General features: G+C 34.5%; 1 protein-coding gene across 1 annotated transcript in view; it reads right to left on the bottom strand.

The window, feature by feature from the left end:
• Positions 1 to 274: 274 nt before the first annotated feature.
• The window catches only part of SRFBP1 (serum response factor binding protein 1), a 60,463-nt gene continuing 41,093 nt past the window's right edge, over positions 275 to 19,644 (bottom strand). The window contains exons 5-8 of the mRNA XM_059919436.1: positions 7,062 to 7,143; positions 5,573 to 6,284; positions 4,252 to 4,289; positions 275 to 997 (exon numbers count right to left, since the gene is read on the bottom strand). Of these exons, the coding sequence (XP_059775419.1) occupies positions 813 to 997; positions 4,252 to 4,289; positions 5,573 to 6,284; positions 7,062 to 7,143 (1,017 nt within the window). The 3' untranslated portion in view covers positions 275 to 812. The remainder of the gene's footprint in view (positions 998 to 4,251; positions 4,290 to 5,572; positions 6,285 to 7,061; positions 7,144 to 19,644) is intronic.

The raw sequence follows: 19,644 nt of genomic DNA, 5'->3' as shown, positions 1-19,644 counted from the left end.
CTGTTTCTGTAAGAACACATGGGAGAGAGCAAGCAAGGGAACCTGTTGTTGGTTCTCGCTGCCCCCTGCTGCAGCAGGGATCCCAATAAAGCCCTGTCTGAAAAAAAAATAAGAACACATGGTCAAGACATTACACATTCTTGATTTGACAGAAATTTTATATGCAGTAAAATATAAAACACATTTTTGGTTGTGTTGCTGCATTTAAATATGAATGTTGTCCAACTAAGTGAAGCATAATTCAGAAATCCAAAATTTTCCTGGGAACCTATTTTAAAACAGTTAAAAACCAAAAAATTACAAATAATTAAAACTATAACAAGTTAATATTTACTTATATAATTTATTATCTGTATACCCATAATAAAAGTTACCATCTTAGTTTTGCTAACAAGAACAATTTTCAGCAAAAATGATCTATTTTAGATAGCTACAATTCCCTCATATTTTTCCATTATTATTTTAAATATACCTCAACATTTATTTTCAAAGTAAAGAAACATACAGCTAAACTAGTGAAATATGCTTCATGATTAGCACAAATGAGAAAATCTGGGACAGCCAACATCTCAATATTCTTTTATAGAGGGAATAGTCTAGACATATTTAAAATTAATTTAAGTATCCACTTGTTTTGTGGAAGCTTAAACATAACGTGAACACACTTAAAAAAAAAAAAAAAGACAAAACCAAACTCAAAGAGACTTCTTCAAATACATATTTAAATAACGGGCTGGTTAAAAAAAAAGAAGAAAGGTTAAAAAAAGAAAAACAAATTTTAGATAGAGAAGTTCACAAAAAAATAGTACTAATCAATCATCAAAGGTAATTTTTTTCCCCTGAAACACAGCAATTTTGGATTGCTGTTCTTTTCGCCTCCGGCTTGCTTCCCATGAAGGATGAAGAGGCAGCTGTGATTTCTGTTTTGTATTTTCAGATCCTCTTTGTGCACTCTTATTAAACTGATTATTGATCTGAGGTTCAATTCGCTGAAAATCTGGAGGAGAAAGCAAAATTAATGAAAACTAAGTCTATACATAAATAGCATAGAAAACAAATACATTTTATCTTCTCAAATCAGTGTTTAAGGAAGAAATTTAGTTTTACTTAAATGGAATACCTCACAGTGTAAAATCTAAGTCCTACAGGGAAGTTTGAAGTTGAAATACACATATGAGCAGTCAATTTGGGGACACATGCTTTCTAATCGTTGTAAATAGATGTCTGTTGCACGCCTCCTAGTATATGCTGTGCTGTCTTATTTACACTGACATTAAGAAACATAGTCCAGACAACATACAAGGCAAAAAAGTTTAAAAAGGAGGGACATTTTGTATTTTTAAAGGAATATGATTCATTATCATATGATACCTGTGTGAGGAACAATGCAGCCAGAAAATTCACATGTTTTAACTAAAATATTGAATCCAACAGTGTTGATGGGTGAGCTGTTGTAAGGGCTGTTAATTGATTCCACTCCCTTCTGTTATTGAACAAAAAGTTGTGATTGCAAGGTAAACTGCCGTATCTGCTCAAATTTAAGACTAAGCTCTTTTTTAACCATAAAGTTATCCACCAGATATGAGGGTGGCAACTTGTATTCTAGTCCTTACAACCTCTTTTATTATGAGAAACTTCAATTATATTATTTTGAACAAAGTACTGGGAGACATGCTGGCCTGAAAAGACTGAATCAATGCATATTTATAGAATCAGAAAGAAAAAGAGAGGTAAAAAATTTAATACAGATTTATTAATCAGTCCTAGGGGTGTATAATTTCTCCATTGCAAGTTAGCCATCATTGTCAGAAGCCTTTTAAAGATCTTAAAAAGCAAATGTCATAATGTTATACAAGCAAGTGTACAGTTGGGATAACATTTCCAAAACATCACTGCATACAGATTCAAAATGTCCCATATCTTGTACAAATCACATGTGCTCTAGAAATCTGTAATACTCAAAGAATGCCTCTAGTGATAAAGAGTGATGAATTTAAATGTTAAATGAAATTGTTTCATGTAAACTGAAATTTGAATAAGGCAATATTTCTAAACTGATACATATTTTACATAATTATGTAAAGCATATTTGCATGAGCAAATGGATAAATTAAGTATTATAAATTTATAAACTAAAAACAAAAACATGTTTTACTTGGGTTTCCTCATCGGGAAAATGTGGGAGTGTCTTAAATTTATAGTTATTCTGTATTTGTGAATATAAGGCCACGTATTTGCCAAACCTAGTATTTTAATACAGCCATTAAAATATCATAAAAATTTGGCACGGGCTTTGCAGTTCAGTGGTAGGTAGTAAAGAAATGGATACCTGAGGCTGAAAAGTGAGCATCCTATGTATATGTTAAGGAAAAGGTAAAATTGTTGCCAGTGAAAACTTGGGAAGTAGGCTACATGCCTATGGAATTGCAGCACAAGGGTAAGTGGCTGGAAAGAATAAAAAGATTAGTGTACTGATGGCTCTTTGGCAAAGTACTACAAAAAAAAAGAGAAAAGTTCAGGAAAGAACTGGCCAGCTCACAAGCAGAATCAAAAGGGAAGAGAGGGTTCAGATATTTGGGACCTAAAGGTTTAGAAAAGCCTCTGGACTCCTAACAGTAAGAGATAAGACTGAGAAAGATTTTAAGCAGTAAAGGCCCAAAGAGATTTAGCCCTGGAGCAGAGAGAAGAGCAAAGGTATGGCCATCTCAACCAAACCTGAGAATCTGAATGCAACAGACACTGAATGACTGGGACAGTGGCGGAGGGCGGGGGTGGGGAATGACTCACCAACATAAATAAGGCAAGTTTGAAAAATAGCTCTAGGAAAGAATTTTTGGTGTGGTGACTAGCTCATTGATGGACTGATTGGAAATAAAGAGGTCAGAAATCCAGTAAGTTTTGGAGGGAATTTTTATTGTGAAAGAAATCACAAACCTAGGCTGGAAAAAACCTGACTGTTAAGACTTTAAACCATCTTCACGATCATATATTTTTACTAATCACTTGGGGCAACTCCCAAGAAGATCATACTAACTGTCTACTTCAGCTGTGGCCATGGAACAAAGACCCTCCCAAGAACACAGTCAGAGACCATGGAGAACAGTGGATATGAAAATTCCTCATAGATTCTTCACAATCTTTGCTCAGGTAGTAGACATGTTGCACACCTCCCATGTTTCCCTTAACTGATTGAGAGTTTTTATTGTGGTTACCTTGTTCCTGCTCTGCCACTAAATATCTGGTCTGAGTTGTGGGCAGGCAGTGTGTCTTTTTAGTGCACAGGTCACCAAATTTTGAGCAGTTACATCATGAGATCTGATGGAAAGCACTGCATCATCACTCAGGGATTCTAGGCTTTGAACTGGATACAATGACTGGATGGGACTTTGGGTTGGCTTCCTCAGGAAGGAAGCACATAGTGTGCTCTATGTGTTGAGAAATTACCAGAGAAAAAAGTGAAATTACCATCTGATGATCAAAAGGATGGTCAGCAGCAGACAGTTATGTGTTCAAGAAATTCCACTTTCTTTTTCCACCCAGCGCATAGTTAGACTGCATTTCTTAGCTCCCTTTTGCCTAGGATGGGGTCATGTAACTAAATTCTGGCTAATGAAATGTGAGCAGAACTGATCCCTAACACTTTCAGGCCTGGCCCATGAAAACTTCTTACAAAATTCTCCATGTACTCTATTCCCTTTTGTTGGTCAAATGGAGAATACCTGGGAACACGAGTAGAAAGGAGCCAAAGATGGAAGGAGCCTGATCCTTGAATGACTATGTGAAACACAGCCCCTGTGCTGATTCCCTGAGAGTTTGGGATTATGTACAGAAGTCAGACCACCCAAATATATTAAATTTGATTTGTTACGAATTAATCTGAAAATCTGGTTTCACTCTTAACCCTGGAAGTAACATACTTAGTACTGAATGTTTAATGGCATGGCGTTGACTAAGATGGAACTTACATAGCAATATACTTAAAGAATATGTCGATTAGTTCAAGATAAATTAAATAGACCCGATATTTCCTGATAACTTTTGTCTAACATATTTCCTACTGGCAGGACACAGAGGGTAAAAAAAAATAATTAAAATTTAAAAATTATTCTGATTAATTATAAGATGCTCTATTTACATTTCTGTGGGTACATAATTGATTCAGGCTACTAAGCAACCAGAATTTTTCATCTTCCCTCTTTGGCAAAGCATTGCTCAACTGCATATGGAAGTCAGACAGTCATTAATACATACCTGGGGTTTTGCTTCTTGGAGCCTGTTCTCTGTAATTTCTAAAAGAAGAAAAATACCATTAGGACATTTAAAAGATAAACAAATCCTCTGACTTTAAGAAGATAACATAATAAAAATGTTGATAAAACTCATTAAAAAAAACTATCATACTCCTTTACCCCCCCAGAAACAAATAAAAAAATTATGAAAACCCCATGTTTTAGCTACATCAAAGGTTTGTTAGACCCCAATATTACTACAGAAACATGTAGGAATTTTCCTCTCACCACCCGTATAGGGATTTCTGGCCATAAAATATCCTGTCTTGGTTACCTTGTACCTTTGAGAACTATCTAGACAAAGAATTTCAAAAATCTTACAGGGGGAATGAGTCCCATATAACAATCACATATAACAAAAATTAAGATTAACATTTTTCGGGGAGAGGGAAAGGATAGTGGTGCTTAATTTTCAAGTGAGGGAAAAACTGTAGCTTTTTCAGGCACAGTTGGGAGATATATGAAATAATGTAATAATTTTCAAGGCTCCAAAGATGGTTTGTGTGTCTTTTCCATACTCTGACTTTTTTGGAAAATTTCAACATCATATTTTTCTATTCTACTAAAAATTATGCCTGACCTATAAATTATAGAAAAAGTTTATGGAAGAAAATAGCTAACCATGATTTTTATTCTAAAATGTGAAGATATCCCCTACCAGATTAGAATTACAAATGAAGTTAAACTTATTGATTTATAACAAAACAGCTATGAAAAGTAGTGATTAACAGAAGGGATAAGGATGACAGCATCACCAAATACAAAGCAGTCTGGAGAAACTCAGAGTTAGGGCAAGCAGCCTTATCTACTGAAACAGAAATACATAATAAAACAGTTGAGTTTTACAATAATGCCCTGGGTCAACAAGAGAAAAAAAAAAAAACAAAAAAACTCACCACATTCTTTTCAGAAAGCTCTGTTTAAAAAGTGAGGTATGTGAGAAATTTTCAAAAGTTTTCACCAAAAGCTAACTAAAAGTTTCAAAACTTTGATAATCAAAGGAATAAACTTAAATTAGCTAGACAATTAAATTAGACAAATTATTTATCTATATTGTCTCATTTTCTGATGAGCTTGGAAAAATGTGGCATTATCATACGTGTATTTGTATATACTATCCAATATAAACTTGGAGAGGGCCAAGTCTAAACTTTATAGGATGTATTGTACAAACTAGAATTATGTATGAGAGATAGTATCTCAATGTCAGGATGTGTGGTTATTTCATATCTTTTGAAAAATTAAGAACTAACAATTCTTTCAGGATGAAAAAATACTCTTACCTTCCAGAGCTTTTAGATCCAGATAAAGAATGGAAAAACACTGATTCAAACTTCCTTGCTTCTGTACATGGCTTGTTTTTATCACTTCTCATATCCTGATGGGTTTCAAGTATATCTTCTTCAGGCAACAATTTTTTGGGGGGGTTTTGTTCCTTAACTGAAAAATGACAACTACTTTCCTTCTTCCGTGTCCGTTTGACTTTCCCAATGAAGAAGTCATCACCACTATCACTATCCTCAGACATGGAAGACTGTTTGTAAAACCTTTCTTCTGTGCTATCATCAAAATATTCCTTCTCTTCTTCATGTAATTCTTCTCCATCACTGTTAACACCAAGTGAGCTACTGGACTCTTTCTCTTTTTTGGTTTGACTAAATGTTTTCATTTTGGGGTCAGCAGGTATCTTCTGGGGTTCAGAGGGTACTGCAGAATCTTTTTCAGAAGGCTTTGATAGAGAATTTGGAATGTCCACTGTTTTGGGTCCATGTTCCATCTTGGATATATTTTCTTTTGAATTATTTATTGGTTTCTTTGCCAATATTTTGGCTTCTTTCTCTTTTTGCTCACTGATAATAGTTCCTTCATGCTGTAACTTACTGGCATCGTCGTTTGAACACAAAGTGTCCTTGGAATCATTTTCTTCTGAAGCATTCTTTGATGACTTAACTTCAACAACATTTTGTCTTGCATCTTTAAAGGCTTTGACAGCAGCTGCAAGAGAAACAGCATATGACTTGTTTCAGCATTGAAACAAATAATACAAAACATTATTGTTTTAGTACAGTATTTCTTAAATTATTTGGAAATACTTAAGAGAATGACTGGAATTTATATTACATATATATAATGGGTATGAATTTACAAAGAAATCTATTGACTTTTACAAAACCAAACATATACAAAATGCTCAGAGGTATCCATTTTAAATCTCTAAAATTAAAAGAAAATTTATTCCTTCATGTATGGATGTTAAGAAGAACAGTAAAAACTTCACTAAATACAAATAAATAGAATAAAATGGCAACTTTAATTTCTGTAATAATAATGTATTAATACAACTGTAAATACCATAAATTGTGTTTTCAGACATAAAAATAAGTATCTTCTAATCTGTGACAGAAGCATTTAATTCCTTCAATACATTTTAAAATGTACATACATAAATAGAAATTATGTGACTAAGTGGCAATATCATAAGTAATAATATGAATTATACCAAGATTTAGAAAATCAATTATATTCAATATTATCATGAATATATATTTTAGAAATTTAGGAAATAGGAATTTAGAAAAAATACAAAATATTTTCAGACATCAGATAACTTCTATATTGTCAGGTAGCTTCCCACATTTGGAAATATTTGAAAGAGACATTTATAATATAAAAGATCCTCAAAAGGAGAAAAGCACCATAAAAGTAAATAAATGAATGGCCGTTTATTCAAATCATGTACCATAAATGGCTTAAAAGTCATTTAATTCATACCTTTTAGCACATCTATTTTTTTCTTCAGAAGAGGGTGCACTGCTAGTCTGGCAACTGCTCTTTCAGTTGCAGTAGAATCAGGCTGCAAATTGAAGTAACAAGCACATGGGAATAAAAACTACGTAACACTACTAAGAAGTGAATAAAATGCAATCCATTATAATTTTTAAAAGTTAAGAGTTAGGGAACAGGAATTTGTTAATATTCTAATTAGACAACTCACCTGTAATCCATGCTAAAGATAACACACTGACAAAAATACTACTGTTCTTAACAGTTAAAATTATCATGTAATCAATTAATAAATATTCTTTGGGTACTTAATATCTTTCCAGAATTGTGGTAAGCATCGTGTGTGATATTAAAAAAAAAAAGTAATATAGCTCCTGTATTCAGAGTTTAAAAGATCTAGTTAAGAAAACTAAAATAATATGAAAGAATCAAGTAACATATTAGTACTAAGCTGGGTGATATAATCCATGACTACTATAATGCTTGAAGTTCCATTTACTAGAGACCTAGAAACTATCAAATGCTATATATTTTTATTTTGAATGACTAGTACCATTACTGTATTCTCACAATCTTCCACCAGTGCCTGGCTTATAGCCAACACTTTATAGATGTTTGATGATGACTGAATGGGACTATATACATATATATATATATATATATATACATACATTAATATTTATACATTTAGAAAATTCATAATTCAGACTGCTTTAAATATCACCTGTAGGCTGAAAACTTCCAAATTTCTACCTCAAGCTCTAACTTGAGTTCCAGACTCATATATCCAACCACCTACTTGACATGTTAAAAGAGAATGCTGTAACTTTCTTCTTAAACCTACTTCTGCTATAGTCTTTCCCATCTTATTGTATGTAATTTTAATTTTTCTGGTTGCTCAGGCCTAAAACTCAAATGATTCTTCCATTACATTTCTCCTTTCTCCACAGCTCAAATAAATCCTTCAGCAAATCCTGTGGTTTCATCTGCAAAATCTATCCAGAACCAGTCACTTACACCATTTCTACTTACTACCTTTGACCAAATCACCAATACCTCTCACCTGGACCAATGTAATAAGCTCACACCTGGTCATTCTCCATTGCCTCTTGTTCTCTCACAGTCAGTTTTCATATAGCAGTCACAGCAAGCTTTTAAACATAACCAGATCATGTTATTTCCCTATCTGTTCTTTTTAAAGCTTTACTGCCTTCTGATGCTTAGGCTCTTCCTTTGCAAGCTCTTCTCTACTTGGAATACTCTACTCCCAAATACACACGGGCTGATCATCTCATTGTATTCAGGTCTCTGCTCAAATGTTATCTGAACTAAAACACTTTCCATCACTATTTACTTCACATCACTCAACACGGCACGCCAGTGCAGATATTTTCATATCTGTGAGGCAGGGACTTTTGTCTTCCACATTCCTGTAGACCTAGTGCCTAGGACAATAACTGATAATAGTTGGCATTCAATAAATATTCCATGAAGCAAGTAAAAATTTCACTAGTGTGTGAAAGTAGAGCTATCAGCTTTAAACATCTTTACTTTAAATTTACCCTTCATTGTTAACAGCCCAATAAGGCCTTTTCCCTTCCCAGTAATAAACACTTATGAGTACCTAAGTAAAAGCAAGATGATAACAGTTTGAAATCTGTTCTGTTTGGAGACCTTATCTAGGTAGAGTCCCTCAGAGAACAACTCCTTTAAATTAGACCTGGTGCAAATCCTGTGCCAGGACGATTTGCTGCCTAATTACCTTCTGTCCTGGGTCAAATGGTATCCTCCCCAAATTTTATATCCAACTAGAAACTGAGAATGTGATCCTACTTGGAAACAAGGTCATTGCAGATATAATTAATTAAGAGGAGAGCATACTGGTTTAGGGTGGGCCCTAAATCTAATATGACTGGTGTCTTTATAAGGAGGGCACTTGGATACAGAGGCACAGGGAGACAGAAAGGGAACACCACTGAGGCAAAGGCTGCAATTACCCTGCCACAAGCCAAGTTGGAAGAAGCAAGGAAGGGGTCTTCCCTAGAACCTTCTGAGGAAGTACAGCCCTACTGATGCCTTGATTTCAGATTTCTAGTCTCCTGAAACGCAAGAAAATATTATAAACTTCTGTTGTCATATAACATTTAACTTTTGGTATTTTGTTATAAATTTCTGTTGTTATATACCATCTAGTTTTTGGTACTTTGTTACAGCAGCCTTAGGGAAACTAATACACCTTGATTCTGACTCTTAGACACTGTCTCTGTTCAGCCTTCTCCAAGAAATATAGTCCATTTGGAGACTATTCATTAAGTACGGTGTTAAGCCAATCCTGTTTCTTCAACTCCTTGCTGGGTTTCCTTTTTTTTTTTCCCTCTTTGGTAACGATAAGTTTGTTTTCTATGTCTGTGAGTCTGTTTGTAAATAAGTTCATTTGTATCATTTTTTTAGATTCCACATATAAGTGATATCATTTGATATTTATCCTTCTCTGTCTACTTCACTTAATACGATAATCTCTAGGTCCATCCATGTTACTGAAAATGGCATTATTTCATCCTTTTTATGGCTGAGTAATATTCCATTGTGTGTGTGTGTGTGTGTGTGTGTGTGTGTGTGTGTGTTTATCACATCTTCTTTACCCATTCATCTGTCAATGGACATTTAGGATGCTTCCATGTCTTGGCTATTGTAAATAGTGCTGTTATGAACACTGGGGTGCATGTATCTTTTCGGATTAGAATTTTCCCTGGATATATGCCCAGGAGTGGGATTGCAGGATCATGTGATAACTCTGTTTTTAGTTTTTTTGTTTTGTTTTTTTTTTTACTTTGAAGAAACCTTTACTGCTTATTCAAATGATAAATAACAACTCATTACTTTAAGTTGTCCAAGCAGTTTATTCCTCTATAAGATAATGAATGAGCAAAAAAGAGAATACTCAGAATGATATGCTCATTTCCCTAGAATGTTCAATAAGCAACATACTGTGTTCTTTCAGCTTAAAAGGTTCTAACTATATTGTATTCCACACAGCATAGGTCACCTATGCTATGTGTTTTTAGTTTTTTAAGGAAGCTCTACACGTTCTCCATAGTGGCTACAACAATTTACATTTCCACCAACAGTGTAGGAGGGTTCCTTTTTCTCCACACCTCTCCAGCATTTATTATTTGTTGACTTTTTGATGATGGCCATTCTGACTGGTGTGAGGCAATACTCCATTGTAGTTTTGATTTCCATTTCTCTAATAATTAGCAATACTGAGCATCTTTTCATGTACTTGTTGGTGACCTGCATGTCTTCTTTGGAGAAATGTCTACTTAGCTCTTCTGCCCATTTTTTAATTGGGTTATTTGTTTTTTTTGATATTAAGCTGTATGACCTATTTGTATATTTTGGAAATTAACCCCTTGTTAGTTAATTAACCACACTGTTTGCAAATATTTTCTCCCAGTCAGTAGGTTGTCTTTTAATTTTGTTTATGGTTTCCTTTGCTGTGTAAAAGCTTTTAAGTTTAATTAGGTCCCATTTGTTTATTTTCATTTTTATTTCCATTACTCTAGGAGACAGATCCAAAAAATTATTACTGTGATTTACATCAAAGAGTGTTCTGCTTATGTTTTCCTCTAGGAGTTTTATAGTATCTGGTCTTACATTTAGGTCTTTAATCCATTTTGAGTTTATTTTTGTATAGAGTGTTAGAGAATGCTCTAATTTCAGTCTTTTACATGAGGCTGTCCAGTTTTCCCAACACCACTTACTGAAAGAGACTGTCTTTTCTCCACTGTATATTCCTGCCTCCTTTGTCACAGATTAATTGACCATAAGTGCATGGGTTTATTTCTGGGCTTTCTATACTGTTCCATTGATCTATATGTCTGTTTTGGTACCGGTACTATACTGTTTTGATTACTGTTGCTTTGTAGTATAGTCTGAAGTCAGGGAGCATGATTCCTCCAGCTCCATTCTTCTTTCTCAAGATTGTTTTGGCTATTCAGGGTCTCTTGTGTTTCCATACAAATTAAAAATTTTTTTGTTCTAGTTCTGTGAAAAATGCCATTAGTAATTTGATAGGGATTGCACTGAATCTATAGATTGCCTTGGGTAGTATGGTCATTTTGACAATATTGATTATTCCAATCCAAAAACATGGTATATCTCTGCTTCTCTAACTCCTTGTTGGGTTTCCTGAAGTAATACAGGACTTCCTACTCATGTTATCTACCTAGGAGAAACATGAGAGAATCTGGCAAGAAAGCCTATTGCTGGTATCCTGTGTTACTCAGTGACCGGCTGGGCTGCTGAAAGTATGGGTCAAACACACTGGCTTGAGTTTTGTAGAAAAGCTATTAACACAGAAACCTCAATGAAGAACATGCTTTTTCAGGCTGAAAAGGCTCAACACAATAGATGAAAATAGAGTCACATCACAATGCTGGGGTCTACAACTTTCAGAAAGAAAAAATAAAATCACACGCACAAAATTCAAGAATCAGAATTAGAGGTCAGGACAATAAATTTGTAGGAAAATGATTTCCAAACTAGAGAAGAATAAAAATACTTTCAGACATGGAAGTTTTTAAAAGTTTACATTCTTTGAACCTTTCTCCCTAGAAGCTACTGGCTCCACTAAAATGAGGAAGGAAACAAAGAATGAGGTAGGCATGGGATAAAAGAAACAGAAGATCCAGGCAAAAGGAATGCCCAGTATGGTAACAGGAGATTTAGATTTAGATTTACAATACCTAGTGTTATTAACTATCTTGAGAGGAGATTTCAATAACTGATGAGGAGTTTGGTGTTATATAGAGAGTACACAGAAAACAACAAAATAAACATAATAATTACAAACTATAAGTAGAAATATTATACAGAAAAAGAAAAGTAATAATCACTCACTACATGACTCACAGCCAAAATAACATAATCACTAAATGTTCATCTAATCTAAATCTAACCCAAGTATATTAGGAAGATAGAAGGGATAAGGAGGGTACATATACGACACAGGGGCTGAAGGAGGAAAGAGATCTAAATTCTTATAAACCACAGCAGGAAGTCACCAATGCTTCAAATGTACTAATATAAACATACTTATGTGGGGGTAAATCCTGTCAGAATCAACTGAACTTGAAAGTGGGGAAAGACCAAGAGAGAGAACTGTCATTTTCACAAAAAAATCTTGTAGAACTATTTGATTTTCAAACTGGCCCATGGGCCAACTTCTCACCTGCTGTCTGTTTTTAAAAATAAAGTTTTATGGGAATACAGCCAAATTCATTCATTCACATACTATCTATGGCTGCACTATGTCACAATGGCATTGTTGAGTAGTTGTGACAAAGACTGTAAGGCCTAGAAAGCCTAAAATATGTACAGTACTGTCCTTTACAGAAAGAGTGTAATGTTGCTCTACATTACATGCAAGTAGAATCCTCGGTGGAAGTAAACTAAAAACTGAGGAAAACAGAAAAAAAATTTTTTTTAGCAGGCTCATCATGTTTAAAAGTTGAATTTAAAACAAAAACACTGCCACGACAGACTTTTGTTGCCAAATCGAGGCAACAGGTTATAGCACTAAATGCAATAAATGTGCTTCCTGAACGCTGACATAATAAGACATTCGGCTTAGTAGAAACAATTCGGTATTCAGTGCAGAAGCCGTATGTCTTAATCTTCAGGACTAATTCTAGAACATTTTTATGTAAAAACAATAACAGTGACAACAAAAACAACTAGTCCTGACAAATGTTATACACACCCCAGGAATCTTTCCTCAGGTTACAAGGGAAAAAGACATTCCAATAGCATCTGTTTTTTTCTTTAACTGTTTCTTTCAGTATATTTCCCGAGTAGCTACTAAAAATTCAATTCACTTCAAAGAAAATTCCTGATATATGAACAACTGTATCTGTAAGGCAGATAAACTAGAAAGTAATTATTTTTATCATGTGAGTTAATTTCACGTTTTAGATAAGAAGTTCTGGGAATACGAAATAGATTTTGACTGAAGGTATTCATGTATAATTGTTCAAAACCATATTTACTACTGTTACCAAATCCCTGTTTTGACAACTTGCTAAAAGCTTTAATGAACCGGGTATTTTTCTTTCCAGAGTTAGCTATATCTTTCCATCTTAGTTATAAAGTTTTAGAAGAACAGTGGTAATACTTGTGTGTTGTGTCTAGTGTTGACTCAACGTAATACTGCTTTGATAGGAATCATTTTATCTTTGAATTTACTTAGCAATGCTACTTCTCTGCCCTGGAAGATATCCCAGAGTTAAGTGTGACTTAGTGATCTAATTTCAGTAAATTCTCTTAAAAAAAAAAGAGGTGGGGTGGGGGCTCTAGAGTAAGATTTAAAATTGTACAATTATGTATTAGTCTAATAAATGAAGATGTTATTCTTATATGTCATCCTCTATAACTGTGGTGGACTTATTTGGGGAGAATACAGGTTAATAAGAAGTGAGATTGGTTAAAAAATAGCCATTGCGTTGCATAATCCCAGGGTTGGCATTCACACTGTAGTTGTCAAAATTGGAGTTGTACAGTATATTGCTTATGCACTCATATGTACCAGCAGTGAGTTCAAAAAAGAACATGAAGGCTTGAGTCTACAAGCTATATAGGTCTATAAAATTAAGTAGTTACTAATCAGGTATGATTACATAACAATTTGATAAGCAGAATTATGTATACCACAGCTTTAGGTTCTGTGATTATACGTAATTTGTGTTTTTAAAGAAAACAGATAACGGTATCAGCAAATAAAAGTATTATTCTCTTGAAAGTACTTTGTTGATAAAAGTAGGTACTTTAACATAAGATATAAAACATATTCTCATTCTTTATGCTTCTCAGTTTGACAGCTAGTATGTGATGACAATATGGCTTACTTAGGAAATCTAAGAGGTGTGGGCATTTAACTTCCTGTAATCACTCCATACCAGAGAACAATTTTATATCTCTGGGCAAGTTTTGAATAGCTATAAATACAAAATCCAGTTTATAGTATGAGACAGTATCCCTGTCCTTAACAGTGGCTAGGATAGACACTACTCCATTGGTAGGAATGCAATTGTTTAAAAGAACATAAGAAGAAGAATGGGTTGAAAATAAACGGCTTCTCTAATTAATGCCAATCCTTTTCAAACTCTTCCAAAAAAAAACACAGCGGGGGGAACATCACTAAACTCATTTTATGAGCCAGCATTGCCCTGTCATCAAAGCCATATAACGACACTACAGGAAAAGAAAACTACAGGATAAACTATTTACCCCTGATAAACAAAGATGCAAAATTCTAGACAAAATTCTAGCAAATCAAATTCAACAGCACATTCAAAAGATAATACACCATAATCAAGTGGGATTTAACCATGGGATGCAAAGATGGTTCAATATCCACCAATTAATGTACATGATGTACCACATTAATAGAATGAAGGCTGAAATATCACATGATCCTCTCAATAGATGGACAAAAAGACAAAATTCAACATCCTTTCATGATAAAAGCTCTCAACAAATTGGGTATAAAAGGAACATACCTCAGTTTAACAAAGATCATGTATAACAAACACAGAGCTAACATCATTCTCAACAATGAAAAGCTGAAAGGTTTTCCTCTAAAGTCAGGAACAAGACAAGGGTGCCTGCTCTCACCACTTTTATTCAACATGGTACTGGAAGTCTTAGCCAGAGCAATTAGGAAAGAAAAAGAAATAAAAGGCATCCAAATTGGAAAGGAAGAAGTAAAATGGTCTCTGAATACAGATGACATGATCTTATACACAGCAAACCCTAAATACTCCACTAGAAAATTGTTAGAAATAATAAAACAAATTCAGTGAAGTTACAAGATACAAAACCAACATACACAAATCAGTTGCACTTCTACACAATAACAACAAAATATCTGAAAGAAAAATAAAGAAAACAATCCTATTTACACTACCATCGAAAACAGCAAAATACAAGGAGGTAAATGATCTGTACACTGAAAACTATAAGATTTTGATTAAAGAAATTGAGGAAGACGCAAAGAAATGCAAAGATACCCCATGTTCATGGAATGGAAGAATTTATACGGTTAAAATGTCTCTACTATCAAAAGCCATCTAAAGATTCAACTCAATCCCTATCAAAATTCCTCCAGAGTGCCAATTGAGGGATGAATGGATAAAGAAGGTATAGTATATATACAACAGAATATTATTCAGCCATGTGAGAGAAGAAAATCCTTCCATTTGTGACAACACGGATGGATCTGGCATTATGCTAAGTGAAATAAGTCAGATACAGAAAGACAAATCCAGCACAGTATCACTTATATGTGGAATCTACAAAAAGCCAAACTGATAGAAGCAGAGAGCGGAATGGTGGTTGTCAGGGACTGGGAGAAGTTAGTCAAAGGTATGAACTTTTAGTTACAAGATGAGTAAGTTATGGGGATCTAATATTCAGCATGGTGACTACAGATAACAATACTTTATCAAATATTTGAAAGTTGCTAAGAGTCAATCTTAAATGTTCTCACCACACACACACACACACAAATTACGTAAGGTGTTGGATGTATTAACTAACTTTATTATGGTAATCATTTCATACTATATATGTATATCAAACCATCACGTTGTTTACCTTAAACTTATACAATGTTATGTCAATTTATATCTCAATAAAGCTAGAAACAAAAAACTTTTTTACCAAAATATTTAAATATATCAGCATCTTTAGAATAAAAGAAAAAAAAATAAAAAGAAAAAAGAAATGGTTTCTCAAGTTCTCACTTAGCTGGAATCTATTTAACAAAAATGTTGTCTTGTAGGTATGTGCCATACCCACTTTGTACCACAATGGTATTTGTGTATGAACATTTCAATATGTCCCTACTGCTTCTAATTTTTATAAAGTGGAATTTTGATAAAGCTAGCTACACGACACCACTGCTAAATATCTTAGGGAATGAACTATTCTTGTTATAATGAAATATGAACTATTCCTGTTATAATGAAATATGACAATGTCAGAGTTGTTTAAGAATATTTAAAAAAAAATAATACAGTGCAGAAATACCACAAAAATCTTGCTAAGATTGTGTGAGGGATACAAAATATTTAATTTTTTTTTTTTTTTTGGCAAAACAAAACCACACACAGAGAGGACAGCCCCGTCATTTTCATATCTGATGCAGTAAGAATTTTGAAGGGGGACTGAAATGCATTACCAGAATGTTTGATCTGGAAGAGCTGCTTATTAGAGAAATGAGAAAAAACAAAAGCCAGAGATGGTAAGTGACCTGCCTGAAGTCATGCAGTTAGAGGCAGGCAATGATAGCTGGAATGCAAAAACGCCTAAAAATGTAAGCCTCTTCCCTTTGTAAAGGAATCTTTGCAAATAGAAGCATGGTAGACAAAAAATTCCTTTTATTTATTTGTTAGCTGTATTTAATTAATTCATATCTGTTCTTGATGGTCTGTTACTGATTTGCAAATCTGAGTAGCTCATGATTTGGGGAGTAGAAGAAATATTCTAATGGGGAAAAAACTGTGCAAATGGAAAAACTGTTAATGACATACACATTAGTTATATGCTTTATAAATACTCAGGGTTTAAATTTTCATTCTTTTAAGACGAATAAAAGATGTTATACATGTACATGCATACCTTGTTTTATTGTGCTTTGTTTTATTGCACTTCACAGATATTATGTTTTTTTTTACAAATTGAAGGTTTGTAGCAACCCTGTGTCTATCAAGTCTATTGGCACCATTCTTCCAACAGCATTTGCTCACTTTGTGTCTCTGTATCACATTTTGGTAATTCTTGCAATATTTCAACTTTTTCATTATTATTATATTTGTTATGGCAATCTGTGACCACTGATCTTTGATGTTACTACTGTAATTGTTTGGGGCGCCAAAAACCACGCTCATATAAGAAAACAAACAACTGATGTTCTGACTGATCCACTGAACACTGAGATGTTCCCCTGTCTCTCTCTCTCTTTGGGCCTCCCTATTCCCTGAGACAAAACAATATTGAAATTAGGCCAATTAATAACCCTACAATGGCCTGTAAGTATTCAAGTGAATGGAAGAGTCACATGTCTCTAACTTTAAATCAAAAGCTAGAAAGGACTAAGCTTAGTGGGGAAAGTATGCTGAAAGCCAAGATAGGCTGAATGCTAGGCCTCTTGCCCCAAACAGTTAGCCAAGATGTAAATGCAAAGGAAAAGTTCTTGAAGGAAACTAAAAGGGCTACTCCAGTGAACACACAAATGATTAGAAAGCAAAACAGCCTCACTGCTGATAACAGAGAAAGCTATAGTGGTCTAGATAGAAGATTAAACCAAGCCACAACATTTCCTTAAACCAAAGCCTAATCCAGAGCAAGACCCTAACTCTCTTCAGCTCTTTGAAGGCTGAGAGAGGTGAGGAAGCTGCAGAAGGAAAGCTAGCAGAGTTTGGTTCATGAGGTTTAAGGACAGAAGCTGTCTCCACAACATCAAAGGGCAAGGTAAAGCAGCAAGTGCTGATGTAGAAGCTGTAGCATATTATCCAGAAGATTTGGCTAAGATAAACAATGCAGGTGGCTACACTAAACAACAGATTTTCAACGTAGAAACACCCTTTTTGGGAAGAAGATGCCTTTTATAGCTAGAAAGGAGAAGTTAATGCCTGGCTTCAAAGGACAGGCTGACAACTCTTGTTAGAAGCTAACGCAGCTGGTGACTGAAGCTAAAACCAGTACTCATTTACCACTCCGAAAATCCTAGGGCCCTTGAGAATTATGCTAAATCTACTCTGCCCAGGCTCTCTAAATGGAACAATAAAGTCTGGAGACAGCACATCTGTTTATAACAGGGCTTGCTGAATTGAATATTTTAAGCCCATTGTTGAGACTTACTGCTCAGAGAAAAAGATTCCTTTCAAAATATTACTGCTCATTGACAATGCACCTGGTCATCAGGGCTCTGTTGGAGGGGTACAACGAGATTCATGTTGTTCTCATGCCTCCTAACACAACACACATTCTGCAGCCCCATGGATCGAAGAGTCATTTCAACCTTCAAGTCTTCTTTAAGAAATACACTTCATTAAGGCTATAGTTGCCATAGCCAGCGATTCCTCCTATGGAACTAGGCAAAGTAAGTTGAAAACCTTCTGGAAAGAATTCACCATTCTACATGCCATTAAAAACATTCATGATTCATGGGAAAAGGTCAAAATAGTAGCAGTAACAGGAGTTTGGAAGAAGTTGATTCTAACCCTCATGAATGACTTTGAGAGGTTCAAGACTTCAGTGAAGGAAGTAACTGCAGATGTGGTGAAACCAGCAAGAGAACTAGAATTGGAAGTGAAGATGTGACTGAATTGTTGCAATCTCATGATAAAAGCTGAATATACGGGGATTGCTTCTTATGGATGAGCAAAGAAAGTGGTTTCCTGAGATGGAAACTACTCCTGGTGCAGATGCTGTGAAGATTGCTGAAATGACCACAAAGGACTTAGAATATTATATAAACTTAGTTGATAAAACAGCAGCAGTGTTTGAGAGGACTGACACCAATTTTGAAAGAAGTTCTATTGCGGGTAAAATACTATCAAACAGCACTGCCTGCTACAGAGAAATCGTTTCTGAAAGGAAGAGGCAATCGATGCAGCACACTTCATTGTTGTATTATTTTAAGAAATCACCACAGCCACCCAAACTTCAGCAACCACCACCCTGATCCGTCAGCAGCCATCAACTTCAAGGCAAGACCCTCCACCAGCAAAAAGAATACAACTTGCTGAAGACTCATGACGGTTAGCACTTTTTGGCAATGAAGTATTTTTAAATTTAGGTACGTACATTTTTTAGACATAATGCTATTGCACACTTAATAGTCTACAGTACAGTGTAAACATAACTTTTATATGCACTGAGAAACCAAAAATTTATCACTTGCTTTATTGCGGTTATTTGCTTTACTGAGGTGGTCTGAAATTGAGCCCCCGGTATCCCTGAGGTATGCCTGTAGTTCTTAAAATGTTTGATTTGGAAAAAGTCTTAGTTAAAAATACCAAATTTTATAAATTACAGCAATCATTTAAATAAATGTTTAAATTTCTCTAATAAAAATTTGTCAAATTTAACACTTTAAACCTTTCTTTAATTTTATTCTTAAGAAAGCAATTAGAAATCATTCATTTAATTTTTTAAGTTCAAATTTTAACAAGAGGTTAAAGAGGTAAAGGGAATATAGACCAAAGATTTTATCTAACAATTAGACTAACAGTATTGACTTGATCTCAAGACCACTTAGCCAGTTAGGAACAAGCTAGAATTCAAAGTCAGGTTTCTGAATTCAGTCTAGTATTCTCAACAAGTTTTCTTCTAAACTATTTGAGATAACTTTCCCTCATTTTGTGACCCAACTCCAAGCCTCCCTCAAATCGTTTTGTAAAGAAATTAAATATAAACATAAGAAAAGAGGCTTGTTAATCAAGAGGGCTCAGGTTCATACCTTTGGCAGTGTTTTGGGTCTCTGCTGCAATGTGAGATGTCTACA

Source organism: Balaenoptera ricei, chromosome 3 (assembly GCF_028023285.1).
Source record: "Balaenoptera ricei isolate mBalRic1 chromosome 3, mBalRic1.hap2, whole genome shotgun sequence".
Lineage (NCBI taxonomy): Eukaryota > Metazoa > Chordata > Mammalia > Artiodactyla > Balaenopteridae > Balaenoptera > Balaenoptera ricei.
The sequence above is the reverse complement of the archived record's forward strand: the minus strand, read 5'-3'. Positions and strand labels throughout refer to the sequence as shown.